General features: G+C 48.2%; 1 protein-coding gene across 1 annotated transcript; it reads right to left on the bottom strand.

Moving 5' to 3' along the window:
* Positions 1–509: 509 nt before the first annotated feature.
* Positions 510–21338, bottom strand: LOC139247240 (plexin-C1-like; the record flags this gene model as incomplete). Its single annotated transcript, XM_070871575.1, has 8 exons — positions 21249–21338; positions 19555–19642; positions 16969–17030; positions 10965–11104; positions 10200–10388; positions 1125–1215; positions 764–961; positions 510–665 (listed from the first exon to the last, which is right to left on the bottom strand). Coding segments are annotated over exons 1-8 (1014 nt in total), but the record flags the coding sequence as incomplete, so codon positions are not given.
* Between the last annotated feature and the right edge of the window lie 1582 nt (positions 21339–22920).

Raw genomic sequence — 22920 nt, 5'->3', positions numbered from 1 at the left:
TTTAGAGGGGATTTGAGGGTAACTTTCTTCACCCAGAGGGTGGTGGGGATCTGGAACTCACTGCCTGAAAGGGTGGTAGAGGCAGAAACCCTCACATTTAAAAAGTGCTTGGATGTGCACTTGAAGTGCCGTAACCTACAGGGTTGGAAAGTGGGATTAGACTGGATAGCTCTTTGTCGGCCAGCGCGGACACGATGGGCTGAAATGGCATTCTTCCGTGCTGTAAATTTCTATGATTCTGTCAAAACCTCTCATAATTTAGAACATCTCTATTAAATCTCTCCTTAAACTTCTCTGCTCCAAGGAGAACAACCCCAGCTTCTCCAGTCTCTCCATGTCACTGAAGTCCCTCATCGCTGGGACCATTCTAGTAAATCCCCCCTACACCCTCTCCAAGGTCTTGACACCCTTCCTAAAGTGGGGTGCCCAGAATTGGACCCAGTACTCCAGCCGAGGTGCAGCCAGTGTTTTATAAAGCTGGCACGGTGCCACCCATCGCTCGCACTCACTTGTAGTTTTGATACTGAAGTGCTGGATGTGAATAGTTCACATTTTATTTTATCTTCGGTCACCTCTGTAACGTTACATTCCACTGGGTCGCCCTTGGTCCTCCAAACATAAATCTCAAGTTCACTTTTGCATAGCTGTAAATTGTCTTTCTTTTTCTGTAAGATAATTAATTTGAAAGGAAAACGGTTAGAGAGAGCCCGAAAATAAAACAGACTTGGAGCTCAATAGGTGAGGAAATGAAATATTTTTTTACCAGTGCAGTAATCCGCAGTGTTTTGTCTTCAGTCGTCATTGTAAAGTTATAAAACACCGGGTCCTGATGGTAGGCCACAGGGAACCGTTCCTTCTGCGATCCAGACATGCAGAATGACACAAAATAGTTGCCGGGGATCCTTCTGCCTACGGCAGATGGAGAGACACAGATCCAGGTCCTATTATTAGCTGAACATTCCTGTCCCACAAACACACAGTATTAATATAGGGAAGGAAAAATGTAACAGTTTCACCTCTTTAGATGAAGTTGTGTTTTCACTGTCAATGTAAAAAGAAACAGCTTCATGTGATTAACTGAGGTTAACAGGAAAGCTGCAGTCAGTGAAGGTAAAGGGACTCACTGTTGAAATTGTTGCATCCTCCATGAACCACATCTGCATCTCTTTAACTACATCCAAATTTCTGCCAATTATCGTCAGGTGTCGGCCTCCACTGTAAAAAGCAAACCGAAAATGAGAAGGTAAGACCTGAACAAGAGACAGCACTAGAATCACCCTGTGTACGGTCTGATGTTTGACTCTGGGATCTCCCTCTGCAGGTTAGTCTGATGTTTGACAGTGAGGACTCCTCTCTGCTGTCTCTGATTCATCACGCTGCTTGTCGGCCATCCAGTACTGGATGAACAGAAATTTCCTCCAATTAGATATCAGGAAGATTTGATTTGTGCCCAAAATGGGCAGCAGGTTTGTGGAGTGATTGCCCAACGTGCCCGTCCATGCCAACCTGAGGTCCGAATCATATCCAATATTGGGCCCGAGTCACATCCAGTATGGGGCCCGAGTCACATCCAGTATGGGGCCCGTGTCACATCCAGTATGGGGCCCGAGTCACATCCAGTATGGGGCCCGAGTCACATCCAGTATGGGGCCCGAGTCACATCCAGTATGGGGCCCGAGTCACATCCAGTATGGGGCCCGAGTCACATCCAGTATGGGGCCCGAGTCACATCCAGTATCGGGCCCGAGTCACATCCAGTATCAGTCCCGAGTCACATCCAGTATGGGGCCCGAGTCACATCCAGTATGGGGCCCGAGTCACATCCAGTATGGGGCCCGAGTCACATCCAGTATGGGGCCCGAGTCACATCCAGTATCAGGCCCGAGTCACATCCAGTATGGGGCCCGAGTCACATCCAGGATCAGGCCCGAGTCACATCCAGTATAGGGCCCGAGTCACATCCAGTATCAGGCCCGAGTCACATCCAGTATCAGGCCCGAGTCACATCCAGTATTAGGCCCGAGTCACATCCAGTATCAGGCCCGAGTCACATCCAGTATGGGGCCAGAGACACATCCAGTATCAGGCCCGAGTCACATCCAGTATCAGGCCCGAGTCACATCCAGTATCTGGCCCGAGTCACATCCAGTATGGGGCCCGAGTCACATCCAGTATGGGGCCCGAGTCACATCCAGTATGGGGCCAGAGTCACATCCAGTATCAGGCCCGAGTCACATCCAGTATGGGGCCAGAGTCACATCCAGTATCAGGCCCGAGTCACATCCAGTATCAGGCCCGAGTCACATCCAGTATCTGGCCCGATTCACATCCAGTATGGGGCCCGAGTCACATCCAGTATGGGGCCCGAGTCACATCCAGTATGGGGCCCGAGTCACATCCAGTATCAGGCCCGAGTCACATCCAGTATGGGGCCCGAGTCACATCCAGTATGGGGCCCGAGTCACATCCAGTATCAGGCCCGAGTCACATCCAGTATCAGGCCCGAGTCACATCCAGTATGGGGCCCGAGTCACATCCAGTATGGGGCCCGAGTCACATCCAGTATGGGGCCCGAGTCACATCCAGTATGGGGCCCGAGTCACATCCAGTATGGGGCCCGAGTCACATCCAGTATGGGGCCCGAGTCACATCCAGTATGGGGCCTGAGTCACATCCAGTATGGGGCCCGAGTCACATCCAGTATGGGGCCCGAGTCACATCCAGTATGGGGCCCGAGTCACATCCAGTATGGGGCCCCGAGTCACATCCAGTATGGGGCCCGTGTCACATCCAGTATGGGGCCCGAGTCACATCCAGTATGGGGCCCGAGTCACATCCAGTATGGGGCCCGAGTCACATCCAGTATCAGGCCCGAGTTACATCCAGTATCAGGCCCTGAGTCACATCCAGTATGGGGCCTGAGTCACATCCAGTATCAGGCCCGAGTCACATCCAGTATGGGGCCTGAGTCACATCCAGCATCAGGCCCGAGTCATATCCAGTATCAGGCCTGAGTCACATCCAGTATCAGGCCCGAGTCACATCCAGTATCAGGCCCGAGTCACATCCAGTATCAGGCCCGAATCACATCCAGTATGGGGCCCGAGTCACTTCCAGTATCAGGCCCGAGTCACATCCAGTATCAGGCCCGAGTCACATCCAGTATGGGGCCTGAGTCACATCCAGTATCAGGCCCGAGTCACATCCAGTCTCAGACCCGAGTCACATCCAGTATCAGGCCCGAGTCACATCCAGTATCAGGCCCGAGTCACATCCAGTATCAGGCCCGAGTCACAGCCAGTATCAGGCCCTGAGTCACATCCAGTATGGGGCCTGAGTCACATCCAGTATGAGGCCTGAGTCACATCCAGTATGGGGCCCGAGTCACATCCAGTATGGGGCCCGAGTCACATCCAGTATCAGGCCGAGTCACATCCAGTATCAGGCCCGAGTCACATCCAGTATGGGGCCAGAGTCACATCCAGTATCAGGCCCGAGTCACATCCAGTATCAGGCCCGAGTCACATCCAGTATCAGGCCCGAGTCACATCCAGTCTCAGACCCGAGTCACATCCAGTATCAGGCCCGAGTTACATCCAGTATGGGGCCCGAGTCACAGCCAGTATCAGGCCCTGAGTCACATCCAGTATGGGGCCTGAGTCACATCCAGTATGGGGCCTGAGTCACATCCAGTATGGGGCCTGAGTCACATCCAGTATCAGGCCCGAGTCACATCCAGTATGGGGCCTGAGTCACATCCAGTATCAGGCCCAAGTCACATCCAGTATGGGGCCTGAGTCACATCCAGTATCAGGCCCAAGTCACATCCAGTATGGGGCCTGAGTCACATCCGTATCTGGCCAAAGTTACATCCAGTATGGGGCCTGAGTCACATCCAGTATCAGGCCCGAGTCACATCCAGTATCAGGCCCGAGTCACATCCAGTATGGGGCCCGAGTCACATCCAGTATGGGGCCCGAGTCACATCCAGTATCAGGCCCGAGTCACATCCAGTATGGGGCCTGAGTCACATCCAGTATGGGGCCTGAGTCACATCCAGTATCAGGCCCGAGTCACATCCAGTATCAGGCCCGAGTCACATCCAGTATGGGGCCCGAGTCACATCCAGTATGGGGCCTGAGTCACATCCAGTATCAGGCCCAAGTCACATCCAGTATGGGGCCCGAGTCACATCCAGTATCAGGCCCGAGTCACATCCAGTATGGGGCCCGAGTCACATCCAGTATGAGGCCTGAGTCACATCCAGTATGGGGCCTGAGTCACATCCAGTATGGGGCCTGAGTCACATCCAGTATCAGGCCCAAGTCACATCCAGTATGAGGCCTGAGTCACATCCAGTTTGGGGCCCGAGTCACATCCAGTATGAGGCCTGAGTCACATCCAGTATGGGGCCTGATTCACATCCAGTATGGGGCCTGAGTCACATCCAGTATCAGGCCCAAGTCACATCCAGTATGGGCCCGAGTCACATCCAGTATGAGGCCTGAGTCACATCCAGTATGGGGCCCGAGTCACATCCAGTATCAGGCCCGAGTCACATCCAGTATCAGGCCCGAGTCACATCCAGTATCAGGCCCGAGTCACAGCCAGTATCAGGCCCTGAGTCACATCCAGTATGGGGCCTGAGTCACATCCAGTATGGGGCCTGAGTCACATCCAGTATGAGGCCTGAGTCACATCCAGTATGGGGCCAGAGTCACATCCAGTATCAGGCCCGAGTCACATCCAGTATCAGGCCTGAGTCACATCCAGTATGGGGCCAGAGTCACATCCAGTATCAGGCCCGAGTCACATCCAGTATCAGGCCCGAGTCACATCCAGTATCAGGCCCGAGTCACATCCAGTCTCAGACCCGAGTCACATCCAGTATCAGGCCCGAGTTACATCCAGTATGGGGCCTGAGTCACATCCAGTATGGGGCCCGAGTCACAGCCAGTATCAGGCCCTGAGTCACATCCAGTATGGGGCCTGAGTCACATCCAGTATGGGGCCTGAGTCACATCCAGTATCAGGCCCAAGTCACATCCAGTATGGGGCCCGAGTCACATCCAGTATGGGGCCAGAGTCACATCCAGTATCAGGCCCAAGTCACATCCAGTATGGGGCCTGAGTCACGTCCAGTATCAGGTCCAAGTCACATCCAGTATGGGGCCTGAGTCACATCCGTATCTGGCCCAAGTTACATCCAGTATGGGGCCTGAGTCACATCCAGTATCAGGCCCAAGTCACATCCAGTATCAGGCCCGAGTCACATCCAGTATGGGGCCCGAGTCACATCCAGTATCAGGCCCGAGTCACATCCAGTATCAGGCCCGAGTCACATCCAGTCTCAGGCCCTGAGTCACATCCAGTATGGGGCCTGAGTCACATCCAGTATGGGGCCTGAGTCACATCCAGTATCAGGCCCAAGTCACATCCAGTATGGGGCCCGAGTCACATCCAGTATGGGGCCAGAGTCACATCCAGTATCAGGCCCAAGTCACATCCAGTATGGGGCCTGAGTCACGTCCAGTATCAGGTCCAAGTCACATCCAGTATGGGGCCTGAGTCACATCCGTATCTGGCCCAAGTTACATCCAGTATGGGGCCTGAGTCACATCCAGTATCAGGCCCAAGTCACATCCAGTATCAGGCCCGAGTCACATCCAGTATGGGGCCCGAGTCACATCCAGTATCAGGCCCGAGTCACATCCAGTATCAGGCCCGAGTCACATCCAGTATGGGGCCCGAGTCACATCCAGTATGGGGCCCGAGTCACATCCAGTATCAGGCCCGAGTCACATCCAGTATCAGGCCCGAGTCACATCCAGTATGGGGCCCGAGTCACATCCAGTATGGGGCCTGAGTCACATCCAGTATGGGGCCTGAGTCACATCCAGTATCAGGCCCGAGTCACATCCAGTATCAGGCCCGAGTCACATCCAGTATGGGGCCCGAGTCACATCCAGTATGGGGCCTGAGTCACATCCAGTATCAGGCCCAAGTCACATCCAGTATGGGGCCCGAGTCACATCCAGTATCAGGCCCGAGTCACATACAGTATGGGGCCCGAGTCACATCCAGTATGAGGCCTGAGTCACATCCAGTATGGGGCCTGAGTCACATCCAGTATGGGGCCTGAGTCACATCCAGTATCAGGCCCGAGTCACATCCAGTATCAGGCCCGAGTCACATCCAGTATCAGGCCCGAGTCACATCCAGTATGGGGCCCGAGTCACATCCAGTATGGGGCCTGAGTCACATCCAGTATCAGGCCCAAGTCACATCCAGTATCAGGCCCAAGTCACATCCAGTATGGGGCCAGAGTCACATCCAGTATCAGGCCCGAGTCACATCCAGTATGGGGCCCGAGTCACATCCAGTATGGGGCCTGAGTCACATCCAGTATCAGGCCCAAGTCACATCCAGTATGGGGCCTGAGTCACATCCAGTATCAGGCCCGAGTCACATCCAGTATGGGGCCTGAGTCACATCCAGTATCAGGCCCGAGTCACATACAGTATGGGGCCCAAGTCACATCCAGTATGGGGCCCAAGTCACATCCAGTATCAGGCCCAAGTCACATCCAGTATGGGGCCCAAGTCACATCCAGTATGGGGCCCAAGTCACATCCAGTATGGGGCCCGAGTCACATACAGTATGGGGCCCGAGTCACATCCAGTATGGGGCCCGAGTTACATCCAGTATGGGGCCCGAGTCACATCCAGTATCAGGCCCAAGTCACATCCAGTATCAGGCCCGAGTCACATCCAGTATCAGGCCCGAGTCACATCCAGTATGAGGCCTGAGTCACATACAGTATGGGGCCCGAGTCACATCCAGTATGAGGCCTGAGTCACATCCAGTATGGGGCCCGACTCACATCCAGTATCAGGCCCAAGTCACATCCAGTATCAGGCCCAAGTCACATCCAGTATGGAGCCCGAGTTACATTCAGGTCCTGGGCGGAGGTGGAGGAAGGAGACAAAGCCAGTGGGGGTGGGGTGTGGGGCAGGGAGGCGGGGGGCGATCCCGGGCCAGGCAGCTGGAAGGAACGCTCCTGCTATCAATCTTTTCTCTTCCTCATGCTGAGTTTTTCAGCAACTGTTGGCTACTTGAAGGTTTTGTGGCTGCATTGTTTGTGGCCTCCAGCTGTCCCATTAAGGAACGCTGGCTCGGTCGCTCAAGCCCTGGGTACAGCTCGGCAGACCTTGGCGTACACTGAATTTTTACTGGGTCCCTACAACTGGTTTGCATGACAATTGTAAGCATTTAAATAAATGTTAAAATAACATTTTTTTAAAATGATTTAAGCATGCAAAAACCTTTATAATTCGTTTAGGTTATTTTTGGTTTCCTTTAAAAATGTTTAAATTTATTTTTCAAAAAATAAATTTTTGTTTTAAATGTTTAATTAAATTGTATTTCTATTCGTTTTGAACAGGTGATGACTTATTTTAAATGCTGTGAAATGGTGTTTTTTGGGTGATTTCTATTAAGCTTATAGGGGTTCCGGATGTAAATGGAATCCCCATAAGCATAATGGGAATCCCCCTTTGTGATTGGTTGGCCAGGCCTACATGACCCCAGGGAAGCTCGCACTGGGGTACGTGGGCCTTTACCCAGGTGTAGAAGTGCAGACCCAGGAGGCCAGCCTTCGATGGGCCGCAACAATCATGTCGGTGCGCACTTTTCTTGCGGTTCGGATGCATTCGCCCGTGATAAGCCTCCGAGCGCAATTTGCACCCGATTATTTATTAGGGTTGAAATTCTTTATTATTTTTATCCACTCAGGAACTGAATGAAAGATCTGCTATAACATTTTAATTTTGAGATAATTTAGATTATTCACTTGTTTATAATTTGTGGAATAAATTACATTTATATTGAAACTTTAGACAAGGTGTGCTGTGATACTCTTCCCAGTTTTGAAGACTTAAATGGGTTCTTATGAAAGCTTATCCACTACCTGGAAACAATGACCAAGCCAGGTTTGCTTTGTTTGCCAGGCGAGTTACTGAAATATTACCTAGATCTCAAGGTCCAAAAGGTATGGAGAGTTGGGACAGTCCCACGGAGAGATCTAAGATCTCTGGCCTTCCACTAATCTTTGCAACGTTGTGTGCCTGTTTTCAATTTGATACCATTCTTTACTTCCTTAGTTAGCCAGGGATGGTTCATCCTTCTCTTAGAGTCTCTGCTGAGAGTTATGAAATATCTCCTTAAATTTCTGTCTGCCACTGCTTATCTACCGTCTTACCCTTTAACCTCTTCTCCCAGTCCACTTTAGCTGACTCTATCTTCATGCCTTTTGTAATTGCATTTATTTAAGTTCAGGACATTGAGACCTAAGTTTCTCACCCTCAAACTGACTTTGAAATTCTGTGATCACTGTTCCCAAGAGGATCCTTCACTACGAGATCATTAATTGATCCGGTCATAGAAACATAGAAAATAGGTGCAGGAGTAGGCCATTCGGCCCTTCGAGCCTGCACCACCATTCGATAAGATCATGGCTGATCATTCCCTCAGTCCCACTTTCCTGCTTTCTCTCCATACCCCTTGGTCCCTTTAGCCGTAAGGGACACATCTAACTCCCTCTTGAATATATCCAATGATATTACACATCCAATGTCTCATTACACATTACCAGATCTAAAATAGTCTGCTCCCTGGTTGGTTCTACAACGTATTTTTCTAAGAAACCATCCCGCATACATTCTATGAACTCTTCCTCAAGGCTACCTTTGCCAATTTGATTTGTCCAATCAATATGAAGGTTAAAATTGCCCATGATTAATGCTGTAGCTTTCTTACAAGCCCCCATTGTTTTCTGATTTGTGCTCTGTGGGAGTTTAGCGGCAGTGCTATCCAATAGTGGCCCAGGCCGCTGCATCGATGATGATGACTTAGCACTGTGCGTAGCAACACGTTTTCACCTTAGAGCGAAAATTCAGCAGTGCCCCGGGAGGCCGCTGTGGGCGATGCCTGCGCCAGCTTCGTGGGTCACGGACCGAATGTTGGCCACTCACTGAGCGAAAATTAAAGGGGATCTGCGGTGCTGACATTTTTAAAGTGGCCGACTTACCGGTCGCGGCCTTGCCATCTTCAAATCACGGGGTCTGTGCCGCGATGTTGCAGCCCAGCACTCCATTCCGCTGTGGTGTAGTGGTGGCCACTTCTCCCCCACGCACAGTCTGAAGTGTGCCCTCCCCTTTAATGAAAGGGGAAGACACTGTGCTCCCCCAGCGCTACGCGCCTCTCCGTATATCGCTGGAAAGTTCCCAAAGGTCAGCACTCCAATCCAGTCCCCGAGAGGCAAAGTTGCTCCACTTTCTCTCGGGGGCGGTAAGCCCAATTTAGCTGCCAGGGCGGGACTTCTGTGCCCTGTCGCAGGACGTCCCACCTCGCAGATGTTACCGCCCCCAATCGGGGCAGCATGCAATTTCACCCCAAGGTGTTTTACTGCAATTGTACAGGGCATTGGCGAAGCCACACTCGGAGTACTGTGCACAGTTTTGGTCTCCTTACCTAAGGAAGGATATACTTGCCATAGAGGGAGTGCAACAAAGGTTCCTCGGATGTGGGATTCTCCTGTGAGGAGACGTTGAGTAGACTCATTGAAACATTCAAAATTCTTACAGGGCTTGACAGAGTAGATGCAGGGAGGATGTTCCCCCTGGTTGGGGAGTCTAGAACCAGGGGTCAGTCTCAGAATAAGGGGTCGGCCATTTAGGACTGAGATGAAGAGAAATTTCTTCACTCAGAGAGTAGTGAATCTTTGGAATTCTCTACCTCAGAGGGCTGTGGATGATCAGTTCCTGAGTATATTCAAGACTGAGATCGATAGATTTTTGGGGTCTAGGGGAATCAAGGGATATGGAGATTGGGTGGGAAAGTGGAGTTGAGGTAGAAGATCAGCCATGATCATATTGAATGTCGGAGCAGGCTCAAAGGGCCGAATGGCCGACTCCTGCTCCTATTTGTTATGTTCTTCTGTTCTTAAGTAATCTGCAGTAAGATTTGAAACAACATAAAAATGTAACCCTATCCCCTCCATACCCCACCCTCCCCCAAATGCCACCCTCCCCATACTCCTCCATACCCCACCCCTCATACCCCTCCCTCCCAGACCGAGCCCTCCAAACAACACCCCTCCCCCATAATCAACCCTCCCCGTACTCGCCGGCTATACATACCTGGTCCAGGATACTGTCGGGCGAATCTCTGTAATGGAACTGTGATTAACGTACTCCAGTACAGCACTTCTGTTAGCCACACAGAGCCTTTCAGAATCATACACCAAACACACGGTCTTTTTGCCATGGGTGGAATCTGGTAATACACATCTTACCAACGTGCTGTTCTCAATGGTGCAGTTGTTCGATCTGGTAGAGAATATATATATATAATTTAAAAATTAATATTCGCTGCTTAATGCCCAAATTTCATTTTCTGAGAGTTTTTTGTGCTCAAGGTGAAAGAATTATTGCTGGGGAAAGGAAGACATTTCCACTTTTCCGTCATTAAACACTCGCAGATCAGGTACTACAGAGTCAGAGCAACTCTCTACATTATCAGCAAACAACAGCAGATGCTGTGGAGCATCTGTGGAGAGACGGACATGTTGGTATTTCAGGCATAGACTCTTTGTGGGAATGTTAAAACAGGAGCTGGCCAAATTGCTGAAGTGATATTAATGTGAGATAACAGGAAGAAGTATAATAGCCAAAGGTGAACACGACTGAGTGCTAACTCCCCACAACACATGTCCAATTGTTAAAGAACTTTAATATTGGACAATGTAACTGTACCCTATTCTCAATGTTTTTAAAGAAACACGTAGTTACCCCCAACTTGAATTAAGCATGCTCCACTTATTAAGACAAAGAATTTACAAATTCAGTAATTCAAAGAGGAACAAATGTAATTTCTCTTCACAGTTTGTGACAATTTTCACTTACTTGACAGTAATGTGGTCGCTCATCCCTTTGATGTGAAGTACAGCGCTCGATCCAGCATTTAGATCAGACCCAACGATGGACAATGTGGTCCTCCCAGATGAGGACACACGGAGTGGATTTATAGATGTAACAACCGCTTCCTGACAGAGAAAAGAGTTGTCCTAATTAACATTTCTCTAAAATAGAAACCTTGCATTTCTATAGCATCTTTCACACCCTCAGGACATCCCAAAGCACTTTACAGCCAATTAAGTATTTTTTAGTGTAGTCACTGTTGTAATGTAGGAAACGCGGCAGCCAATTTGCGCACAGCAAGCTCCCACAAATAGTAATGTGTTAGTGACTAGATAATCTGTTTTTTTAGTGGTTTGATGGAGGGATAAATATTGGCCAGTACACTGGGGAGAACTCTCCTGCTTTTCTTCAAATAGTGCTGTGGGATCTTTTATGTCCACCGGAGAGAGCAGTCGGGGCTGAAGGTGCCGTCTTTAATGTCTCACCTGAAAGATGGCACTTTCGACAATTATGTGCTCAAGTCTTTGGAGTGGGACTTGAACCCACAACCTTCTGACACAGAGGCGAGAGTGCTGCCCACTGACTCATGGCGAATACGTCTACCACTACTCTTCCCCTGTATTGAACAAAATTACATCAAAACCTTAGCAGGTTCTCCCATTAATGCAAAGATTTAATCAGATGAGATTCTTCCACACTTAGTTAGTAACTCTAACACAGCAATCAGTGACTTGACATAGAACTACATCGAATATCCAGCACAGAACCAGGCCGTTCAGCCCAACTAGTGTGTGCTGGTGTTCCTGCTCCACACCAGTCTCCTCCTATTCCCTCTCAGCGTATTGCTATTCGCCTTTCTCTCATGTACTCCTCTAGTTTCCTTTTGGAAATATCTGAGCTATTTGCCTCAACACTTGCTGTGGTAGTGAGATCTACATACGAACCACTCTCCCAGTAAAGAGATTTCTCCTGACTTCCTGATGGGATTTATCAGTAACTATCTTGTATTTATGGCCACTAGTTTTCGATTCTGCCACAAGTGGAAACATTCTCTCTGCATCTACCCTGTCCAGTCAATTCATCTTTCAGGTCTCCTCGAAGTCTTCTCTTTTCTAAACAAAAAAAGCCCCAAGCTATTCAACTTTTCCCAATAGCTGTAATCTCTCAGTTCTTGTACATCCTTGTAAATCCTTTTTGCACGTTCTCCCAGTGTTTCTATGTCCTGTTTATGGTATGGAGATCAGAACTGTGCATGTGTCCTGACCAGGGTCCTATGCAAGTTTAACATAACTGTACTACTTTTGAATTCTATACCCTAGAAATAAATCCCAGTGCTTTGTTAGCATTGGAATTGCTTTGCTGACCTGTGATGATGTTTTAATGATTTGTTCACCTGCGTCCCTGGATCTCGTTGCTTGTGTCCCAACGTATGGATGATGTTTCTATTTTCTTACCAAAGTGAATCACCTCACATTTATCTGTGTTAAAGTTCATTTACCACTTAACTGTCCAGACTGCAAGTTTTCTATTATCTTCTTCTCCTTCTATCGCTGTCCATAAACTTGAGCTCATCCAAATCTCTGCGGCCCATATCTTAACTCGCACCAAGCCCCACTCACTCATCACCCCTGTGCTCACTAACCTACACTGGCTCTCAGCAAAGCCTCAATTTTAAAATTCTCATCCTTATTTTCAAATCCCTCCATGGCCCGATCCCTCCCTAACTCTGTAATCTCCTCCAGCCCTACAACCCTCCGAGACATCTGCGCTCCTCTAATTCTGGCGCCTTGCACATCCCCAATTATAATCGCTCCACCATTGGTGGCCGTGCCTTCAGCTGCCTGGGCCCTAAGCTCCAGAATTCTCTCCCTAAACCTCTCCACCTCTCGACATCCCTCACTTCCTTTAATGTTATCCTTAAAACCTACTTCTTTGACCAAGCTTTTGATCATCTGTCCCATTATCTCCTTATGTGGCTCAGTGTCAAATTTTGTTTGATAACGCTTCTATGAAACGTCTTGGGACATTTTACTACCTTAAATACAAATACAAATTGTTATTATTACCATGTTGCTTCCTTCCTCAATGTTACTATACTCCCCAGTTTGATATCATCTGAAAATGTTGATATTGAGTTACTTATTCCCAAGTACAAATCAATGAATGTAAATGATGAATAACAGCAGTCCAGCACTGATCCTTGTGGAGCACCACTTTCTACCTTCCTCCAAGCTGAATAACTACCCTTTACCCCGACCCTCTGCATTCTATTTTTTAGCCAACTTGCTGTGTATTCAGCTATTTGTCCCCCGACATCACAAGCCCTAACCTTTGTCATGAGCAGACCGTGTGGTATCCTATCAAAGGCCTTTTAGAAATCCAAGTATATGACATCTATTACAATACCCTTTTTCTGTTACCTATTCAAAGAATTCTGTCAGGTTAGTTCAGCATGACTTAGCCATTCGGAATCCATGCTAAGTATTTTTCATCATTAATCTGACTCTAGACACTGTTGACTGGCTGAAAATTGTGCACTAATTATGCTTCCTCTGTTGTTTATCTCCTCAGGTATGTCAGGCCCATCCTGACTCACAGCCAACTGAAACTTGCTTGTACTGATCAGTGAGAATCTGACTCAGGGTCTGTGCCTGTGTGTTTGCACTATGACCTCTGCTCTCTGTAAATGTGCTGGGAGCATTGGTGAGAGTGTGCACACTCTCTAAGGTTCCTGGGATATGGGCGTTGCTGGCAAGGCCAGCATTTATTGCCCATCCCTAATTGCCCCTTGAGAAGGTGGTGGTGAGCCGCCTTCTTGAACTGCTGCAGTCTTTGTGGTGAAGGTGCTCCCACAATGCTGCTGGGGAGGGAGTTCCAGGATTTTGACCCAGCAACAATGAAGGAACTTCCAAGTCAGGATGGTGTGTGACTTGGAGGTAGTGGTATTCCCATGTGCCTGCTGCTCTTGTCATTATAGGTGCTACAGGTTCCGGGTTTGGGAGGTGCTGCCGAAGAAGCCTTGGTGAGTTGCTGCAGTGCATCTTGTAGATGGTACACACTGCAGCAAGGTGCGCCGGTGGTGGAGGGAGTGAATGTTGAAGGTGGTGGATGGGATGCCGATCAAGTGGGCTGCTTTGTCCTGGATAGTGTTGAGTTTCTTGAGTGTTGTTGGAGCTGCACTCATCCAGGCAAGTGGAGAGTATTCCATCACACTCCTGACTTGTGCCTTGTAGATGGCAGAAAGGCTTTGGGGAGTCAGGAGGTGAGACACTCACCTCAGAATACTCAGCATCTGACCTGCTCTTGTTGCCACAGTATTTATGTGGCTGGTCCAGTTAAGTTTCTGGTCAATGGTGATCCCCAGGATGTTGACGGTGGGGGATTCGGCGATGGGAATGCCATTAAATGTCAAGGGGAGGTAGTTAGACTCTCGCTTGTTGGAGATGGTCATTGCCTGGCACTTGTGTGGCACGAATGTAACTTATCACTTACCCGAATGTTGTCCAGGTCATGCTGCATGTGGGTATGGACTGCTCCATTATCTGAGGAGTTGTGAATGGAACTGAACACTGTGCAGTCATCAGCGAACATCCCCACTTCTGACCTTATGATGGAAGGAAGGTCATTGATGAAGTAGCTGAAGATGGATGGGCCGAGGACACTGCCCTGAGGAACTCCTGCAGCGATGTCCTGGGGCTGTGATGATTGGCCTCCAACCACCACAACCATCTTCCTTTGTGCTGGGTATGACTCCAGCCAGTGGAGAGTTTTCCCCCGATTCCCATTGACTTCAGTTTTACTAGGGCTCCTTGGTCCCACACTCGGTCAAATGTTGCCTTGATGTCAAGGGCAGTCACTCTCACCTCACCTCTGAAATTCAGCTCTTTTATTCTTGTTTGGACCAAGGCTGTAATGAGGTCTGGTGCCAAGTGGTCCTGGCGGAACCCAAACTGGGCATCGGTGAGCAGGTTATTGGTGAGTAAGTGCCACTTGATAGCAGTGATGACGACACCATCCATCACTTTGCTGATGATTAAGAATAGACTGATGGGGCGGTAATTGGCCAGGTTGGATTTGTCCTGCTTTTTGTGGACAGGACATACCTGGGCAGTTTTCCACATTGTCGGGTAGATGCCAGTGTTGTAGCTGTACTGGAACAGCTTGGCTAAAGGTGCGGCTAGTTCTGGAGCACAAGTCTTCAGCATGACAGCCAGGATGTTGTCGGGGCCCATAGCCTTTGCTGTCTCCGGTGCACTCAGCCGTTTCTTGATATCACGTGGAGTGAATTGAATTGGCTGAAGACTGGCTTCTGTGATGGTGGGGACCTCAGGTGGAGGCCAATATGGATCATCCACTCAGCACTTCAGGCTGAAGATGGTTGTAAACGCTTCAGCTTTGTCTTTTGTACTCTGAAAATGAACTCTGTTTAAGGTTACAAAGTGCCCAACTGCTCCATTTTACAATCTGGCTTGATGCTGGACTGGAGGTATCCTCCACTTGGTGGGAATCTGAAATAGTGGGAGACCATCCACTCCTTGGAGATGGCAATTTACTCTGCTCTGGTTTCAGGTTCAGTTGTGACTCACCAGCAATGCAAAGGTGACAGTATAACTGCAGGTTAAAGTTGAACTGGAGTTGAGGTACAGATCTTTCATGATATAATTGAATGGTGGTACAGGCTCGAGGGACTGAATGAACTACTCCTGTTCCTGTGCTAAATCTACTGGTGGAATTCTGAGATTAGGGGAACGTTTAAAGGAAATCAGAAAGCAACTGATGAGGTTTCTCAGAATACCCTACGATTGTCTATTTCCTGCCTTATAAAAGGAACCCAAGTTGTTGGAGCTAGAATGTGGGATTGTGCTCGCAATTCGTGACATCAGCTGGGTCAACATGTGACAGAGTGTGAAAGCAAACTCCAATGCAACACACATCAGTTACTGCTCCATTGTACTTTATCAGTCTCTGTCTGTGTGGCAGTGTGAGTCGGGAGTGTGGCGTTATTCTGGCTGCTCACAGTGCCAGGCGGGGAGAACGAGCTGTGTGTGTGTGTGGTCATGGATGGGCTGAAATCTATTCTGCCCCTTGTACTGACGCTCTATTGCCTTCAGAAGGAAGGAGCCAGCCTCAATCAGAAGAATGACTGACGGTGCAGGAAGCAGCCCAGGTAAGTCCCTGGTTGTATCTACACTGAAAATAATAAGGGCAAACCCAAAGGAAAACTATCCCAGTGGAGCCCACAGCCCAAAATTAAGTCAGGGTTTCAAGAGCCTTCAGAGATGGCAGAGGCAACGGTCAAAAGTCAAATGGCCTTCCTCCCTTCTTGGTCAGGGACTGAGGCATAATTTCTTTGTTACTATTTGCTCTTGGGATGTGGGTGAATCTGGAAAGTCCATATTTATTGCCCAATCCCCGAGAAGTGGTGGGCCTTCTCCTTGACCTGTTGCAGTCCGTGTGGTGAAGGTGCTTCCACAGTGCTCTTCGATTTTATTCTTATTTATAGTGACTGTTTACAACTGAGTGGGTTGCTTGGACGCTTCTGAGGGTGCTTAGGGTGGAGCTCGTGTCACATGTAGGCCACACTGTGTGTGCGTGGGGGGGAGCTGTCTTTCCTGATGGTTATTTGCTTTTACAACAAATGGCCAGGTTTATAGAATTGAGCTTGGCATTGGTGGGATTTGAGCTCACCACCGCTGGGTCCATGTCTAAGACCATAACCACTAGCCTACCACACCCATAGACTCAAAGACAATTAAAAATGGAGAAACAGGACTTAGACCCTGTAAAATAGATGGAGCAGATTGTCACCCACAGATGACAGAAGCCTGGTATTGCTGCAAGGTACATTGAAAGAAATACCTGTAGTGCCATTCATGTACACACAGCTCCACATTCATCACCTTAAACAAACATCTAATAGCAGGAGCCAATTAAAGCTTTATTTATATAATTCCAACATAAAACATTATTAATACAGAGTATTCCTTACCGTACAAATCCTTTCTGACGTACAGAAAACACACCCTGGCTTCTGGACATCGCAACTGTAAACTGTGAACACAGAAACCTTAATACAATTGGACTGTGAATTGCAACACAACAGGGGAGCTCGTATACCAGTATCCTGGGTTAAGATGGAAACACTTGCCAACGATTCAAACTTTTATTTCAAAAGCACTTAACCCTGCAATGTTAATATTTCACAATTGTTTTGGAGAAGAACAAATAGATTCAGGTTAAAGTTAATAACGAGCAGACAACTGAACTAAATTGCCATGAAGCTTACCGATTTTACCAAAACATGGTGATTGAAGTTCAGGGGGTGAAATTGGTTTTCAGTGTTTACTCAAAATGGGCGACCCTCAGCCTCCATCTTAGCTCAGCCCACTGTCAATGACCCTCAGTCTCATAGAAACATAGAAAATAGGTGGAGTCGGCCATTCAGCCCTTTGAGCCTGCACCACCATTCAATATGATCATGGCGGATCATGCAACTTCAGTACCCCATTCCTGCTTTCCCTCCATATCCCTTGATCCCTTTAGCCATAAGGGTCACATCTAACTCCCTTTTGAATATATCTAACAAACTGGCCTCAACAACTTTCTGTGGTAGAGAAGTCCACAGGTTCACAATTCTCTGAGTGAAGAAGGTTCTCCTCATCTCAGTCCTAAATGGCTTACTCCTTATCCTTAGACTGTGACCCCTGGTTCTGGACTTCCCCAACATCGAGAACATTCTTCCTGCATCTAACCTGTCCAATCCCGTCAGAATTTTATATGTTTCTATGAGATCCCCTCTCATTCTTCTAAATTCCAGTGAATATAAGCCTAGTTGATCCAGTCTTTCTTCATATGTCAGTCCTGCCATCCCGGGAATCAGTCTGGTGAACCTTCGCTGCACTCACTTAATAGCAAGAATGACCTTCCTCAGATTAGGAGACCAAAACTGTAAACAACGTTCAAGGTGTGGCCTCACCAAGGCCCTGTACAACTGCAGTAAGACCTCCCAGCTCCTATACTCATATCCTCTTGCGATGAAGGCCAACATGCCATTTGCTTTCTTCACCGCTTGCTGTACCTGCATGCCAACTTTCAATGACTGATGTACCATGACACCCAGGTCTCATTGCACCTCCCCTTTTCCTAATCTGTCAGATAATATTCTGCCTTCCTGTTTTTGCCACCAAAGTGGATAATCTCACATTTATCTACATTATACCGCATCTGCCATGCATTTGCCCACTCACCTAACCTGTCCAAGTCACCCTGCAGCCTCTTAGCATCCTCCTCACAGCTCACACTGCCACCCAGCTTAGTGTCATCTGCAAACTTGGAGATATTACATTCAATTCCTTTGTCTAAATCATTAATGTATATTGTAAATAGTTGGGGTCCCAGCACTCAACCTTGCGGTACCCCACTAGTCACTGCCTGCCATTCTGAAAAGGACCGGTTTATTCCTACTCCTTGCTTCCTGTCTGCCAACCAGTTCTCTATCCATTTCAATACATTACCCCCAATACCATGTGCTTTAATTTTGCACAATAATCTCTTGTGTGGAACCTTGTCAAAAGCCTTTTGAAAGTCCAAATACACCGTATCTATTCGTTCTCCCTTGTCCACTCTACTAGTTACATCCTCAAAAAATTCTAGAAGATTTGTCAAGCATGATTTCCCCTTCATAAATTCATGCTGACTTGGACCGATCCTGTCACTGCTTTCCAAATGCGCTGCTATTACATCTTTAATAATTGATTCCAATATTTTCCCCACTACCGATGTCAGGCTAACCGGTCTATAATTCACTGTTTTCTCGCTCCCTCCTTTTTAAAAAAGTAGCTACCCTCCAGTCCATAGGAACTGATCCAGAGTCGATAGAATGTTGGAAAATGACCACTAATGCATCCACTATTTCTAGGGCCACTTCCTTAAGTACTCTGGGATGCAGACTATCAGGCCCTGGGAATTTATTGGCCTTCAATCCCATCAATTTCCCCAACACAATTGCCTGACTAATAAGGATTTCCTTCAGTTCCTTCTTTTCGTTAGTCCCCTATTATTTTCGGGAGGTTATTTGTGTCTTCCTTAGTGGACAGAACCAAAGTTTTTTTCATCTTACCTCAGCCCACTGCCCATGGCCTTGCAGTCAATGGGTCGGTAAATCGGGCGCGGTGTAAAGCGAGTTGCCGATTTGTTATTGCCCGCTTTGTGCTAACGCCAAAGACCAATTTCACCCCTCAGTGTCTTACGTAATAAACGAATAAGCAAGGCACTGGCGTTAAGGCCTTTCAGTTGTTGAGCACCGATAAAATTTAGCAATTTGTTTACAGGGCCACAGGATTGTTGATTCTGTTCAGAGGAGCCAGCCATCCTACATACCTAGAATCTATGGGTGAGGGTTTCAACTCACTGCCTGGGCGCTAACTTAATGCAGTGGATTGAATGTCTGTATGGAAACCACCTGAATGTCATCTCCACTTCTTCAGAAAATGATGGAATGAGGTTTGAAGCGATTGCTGTCACTACTTTTATTGGTGATTAAACGGAAAGTTGTAAAGAATGAACATTTTATTACCTGTGATGTTGTTCGGATTATCAATAACATTGTTGGGATTTGTAGCGTAGACGAGATTCACAGGGATTATTCGTCTTTCATCCTGAAACTGCAATTAGATGGAACAATGTCAATTTAATAACCACTCAGAGCCTTCCTCATGTATTTTTAATGAAATAAATCAGTAGAAATAAACAAAAATCTTAAATGGATACAGAAATGCTGACAAGCACAAAGCAGGTCCATCAGTACCTGAGAAATGGATTGATTAATGCTTCAAACCCTTTTTTACAGCCGATAAAGGAAAGTAGACAAGTCCCTTTACAAGATAGACCAGAGCAGAGGAGGGGCCAACAACAGATAGACTGAGGATCTGAACTCGAGTATAAAGCACAGCCAATGGGTTTGATATTCTGTGACTCGGGCTGTTTACCTCTTCACAGATAACTGCGCTAACCACATACATTCTCAGTTTGAGGCAAGGGTTTACACATTTCTGCAATCTGGTTTAGAGCAGTTCCTGCTTCTGATGACGTCTCCTCCATATTAGGGAGACCAAATGCAGAACTTTTTAGTGACCTTATATCTCTCAAAGTACAAAACATATGAAATAGGTGCAGGAGTAGGCCATACGCCTCTTGAGCCTCAACTCCACTTTCCTACACTATCCCCATATCCTTTGATTCCTTTAGTGCAAAAAAATCTATCGACCTCAGCCTGGAATATACTCAAAGACTGAACCTCCACAGCCCTCTGGGGTAGAGAATTCCAAAGATTCAACACCCTCTGAGTGAAGAAGTTTCTCCTCATCTCAGTCCTAAATGGCTGACCCCTTATCCTGAGACTGTGATCCCTGGTTCTAGACTCCCCAGCCCAGGGGAAACATCCTCCCTGCATCTACCCTGTCAAGCCCTGTAAGAAATTTGTATGTTTCAATGAGATCACCTCTCATTCTTCTAAACTCTAGAGAATATAGGCCTCGTCTACTCAATCTCTCCTCATAGGACAATCCCCTATCCCAGGAATCAGTCTGGTGAACCTTCGTTGCACTCCCTCTCTGGCAAGTATATCCTTCCTTAAGGTAAGGAGATCAAAACTATACACAATACTCCAGGTGTGGTCTCACCAGGGCCCTATATAATTGCAGGAAGACGTCTTTACTCTTATGCTGCTACCCCCTTGCAATAAAGGACAAGTTGCAATTTTCCTTCCAAATTGCTGTAGCTGCATGTTAACTTTCGTTTACAAGGTCCCCCAGATCCCTCTGAGTACCAACATTTATTACTCTCTCGCTTTCTAAAAAATATTCTGCTTTTCCATTCCACCTGCCAAAGTGGATAATGTCACACTTCCCACAATATACTCCATCTGTCACCTTCTTGCTCACTCACTTAACGGGGGACACATTTGTGGAGTTTGTGTCTGGCGTTAGCGGCCCCGGGGGGCGTCAATCAGGTGCAAACGACTTTCCGCCCGTGCGCAGCACCGCTACCGACTCCTGCTAATTTCTGTGGGAGATTGGCAGCGGCGGTAACCGGTAGCAACCCACGCCGCCCGTTTTCGTCCTTGAGCAAAAATTCAGCAACGTCCCCTGAAGCTGCGCTGGGTGATGTTCGCGACACTGTCAGGGGGCATGTCATTGGGCTGTAGGCCGCTTGCAGGCCCAAAATTAAAGGGGAGGTGGAGAGTTCAAAATTAAAAAATGACTGACTTACCGGTGACGGTTCCTTCTTTCTCTTTGTTCGCGGGGTCCGTGCCACGATCTTGCAGCCTGGCACTCCACTTGTGTGCCGGGTTGTTGCCATGGCACCCTGCTCCCTGGTGTTCCAGGGATGGCCCCGTTTACCCCCCCACAGATTTGGTAGTTTGGTCCTCTCCTTTAAGGAGTCCTTCCGCCCCACTGAGCAAGTGAAGCGCAATCTTTTGCTCTCCACTTGCTCTTGGGGGCGGTAAGCCAAATATAGGTCGCAGGGCGAGACTTCTGCGCCTGGCGCAGGAACACCCGTCTCGCGGCTGTTACCGCCCCCAAGTGGGGCTGTTCGCAATTTCGGCCTCAACTATCTCTCTTTTGAGCCTCATTGCGTCCTCCTCACAGCTTACTTTCCCACCTAGCTTTGTATCATCAGCAAACTTGGATATAATGGGGCAGAAATTGGTGGATTACCGTCCCCTGCCGGCGAGTTTTCTGGGCGGTCTCCCCTCCAAGCGAGTTTGGTGGAGGTCTCCCGCCAGCGGGGAGGGAAGACCGCTGGGGACCGCCCGCTGACGTGCAACGTGCAGAGAGTCCTCCTGCCCGCCCCCCAAGTTACAGTTTGGTCCAGGCGGTCCTCCACTGCAGCAGGGGGAAGGACCACAGCATGGAGCCAGGTCTGACCTCAACACTAAGTATGAAGGCCTGCAAAAAAAGGTTAGTCCACTTCTTTCCTTTATTTTTATTTCAGCGATTCAGGTGGATGGGGTCTCCTGAAGGATTTCTAGTGGTTTTTTTTGTGAACATTTTTTATTTAATCAGTTCCTCCCTCCCTGGGCCCAAATCAATCCTTGGCGGTACTTTGCCGAGGATCGCGTTTGCTGCCAAGAATGGAAGCTACCGCCCGCTGCCGCCCAGATTCAGGGCATAAGTCCCATTTTTGCCACCGGGCGGTCTTTCCATGATTTTTTCATGAAACTTCGGCCCAAAGTACCGTCAGGATCTCAGCGGTCCTTTGGGCAGAACTTGGGTGGAACTTGGGCGGAACTTAGCTTCCACCAAGTTCGGGGCCATTACACTCGGTTTCCTCATCCAAATCATTGATATAGATTGTAAATAGCTGAGGCCCACACACCAATACCTGCAGCACCCCACTAGTTACAGCCTGCAATCTGGAAAATAATTCCTACTCTGTGTTTTTTGTCTGTTAACCAATCCTCAATCCATGCTAATATATTACCCCCAATCCCATGAGCCCTAATCTTGAGTAACAACCTCCTGTGTGACACCTTATTGAATGCCTTTGGAAAATCCTTGGTCAGTACTGTCACCTCTCCTTTATATTTTCCTGCTCTATTCCTCCTGAATACATTGTAGCCAGGAAAGTTTATCTTCCATTCCAAGCCAGGTATCCGTTACAGCCAATATATCATAACCACGTGTGGCAACTTGCGCCTGTAGCTTGGCAACTTTATCTGCAACATTTAAAGGTCCACGCTAGTCTGCTTTGCTTTTGTTCCTCCATTTACTTCCCGTTCCTACTACACTGAAGATACTTTGCACAGTATCTACAGACCATCGCCTGAGAGAGTCAGAGGGCCAAACATGCTGAACTTTAATACAAAGCGCAGGCAATGGCTTTGATATTCTGTGAATCCGTCTGTTTATCTCCTGTCACATAACTAACCCAATGGTTC

Source organism: Pristiophorus japonicus, unplaced genomic scaffold, assembly GCF_044704955.1.
Source record: "Pristiophorus japonicus isolate sPriJap1 unplaced genomic scaffold, sPriJap1.hap1 HAP1_SCAFFOLD_2654, whole genome shotgun sequence".
Classification (NCBI taxonomy): domain Eukaryota; kingdom Metazoa; phylum Chordata; class Chondrichthyes; family Pristiophoridae; genus Pristiophorus; species Pristiophorus japonicus.
The sequence above is the reverse complement of the archived record's forward strand: the minus strand, read 5'-3'. Positions and strand labels throughout refer to the sequence as shown.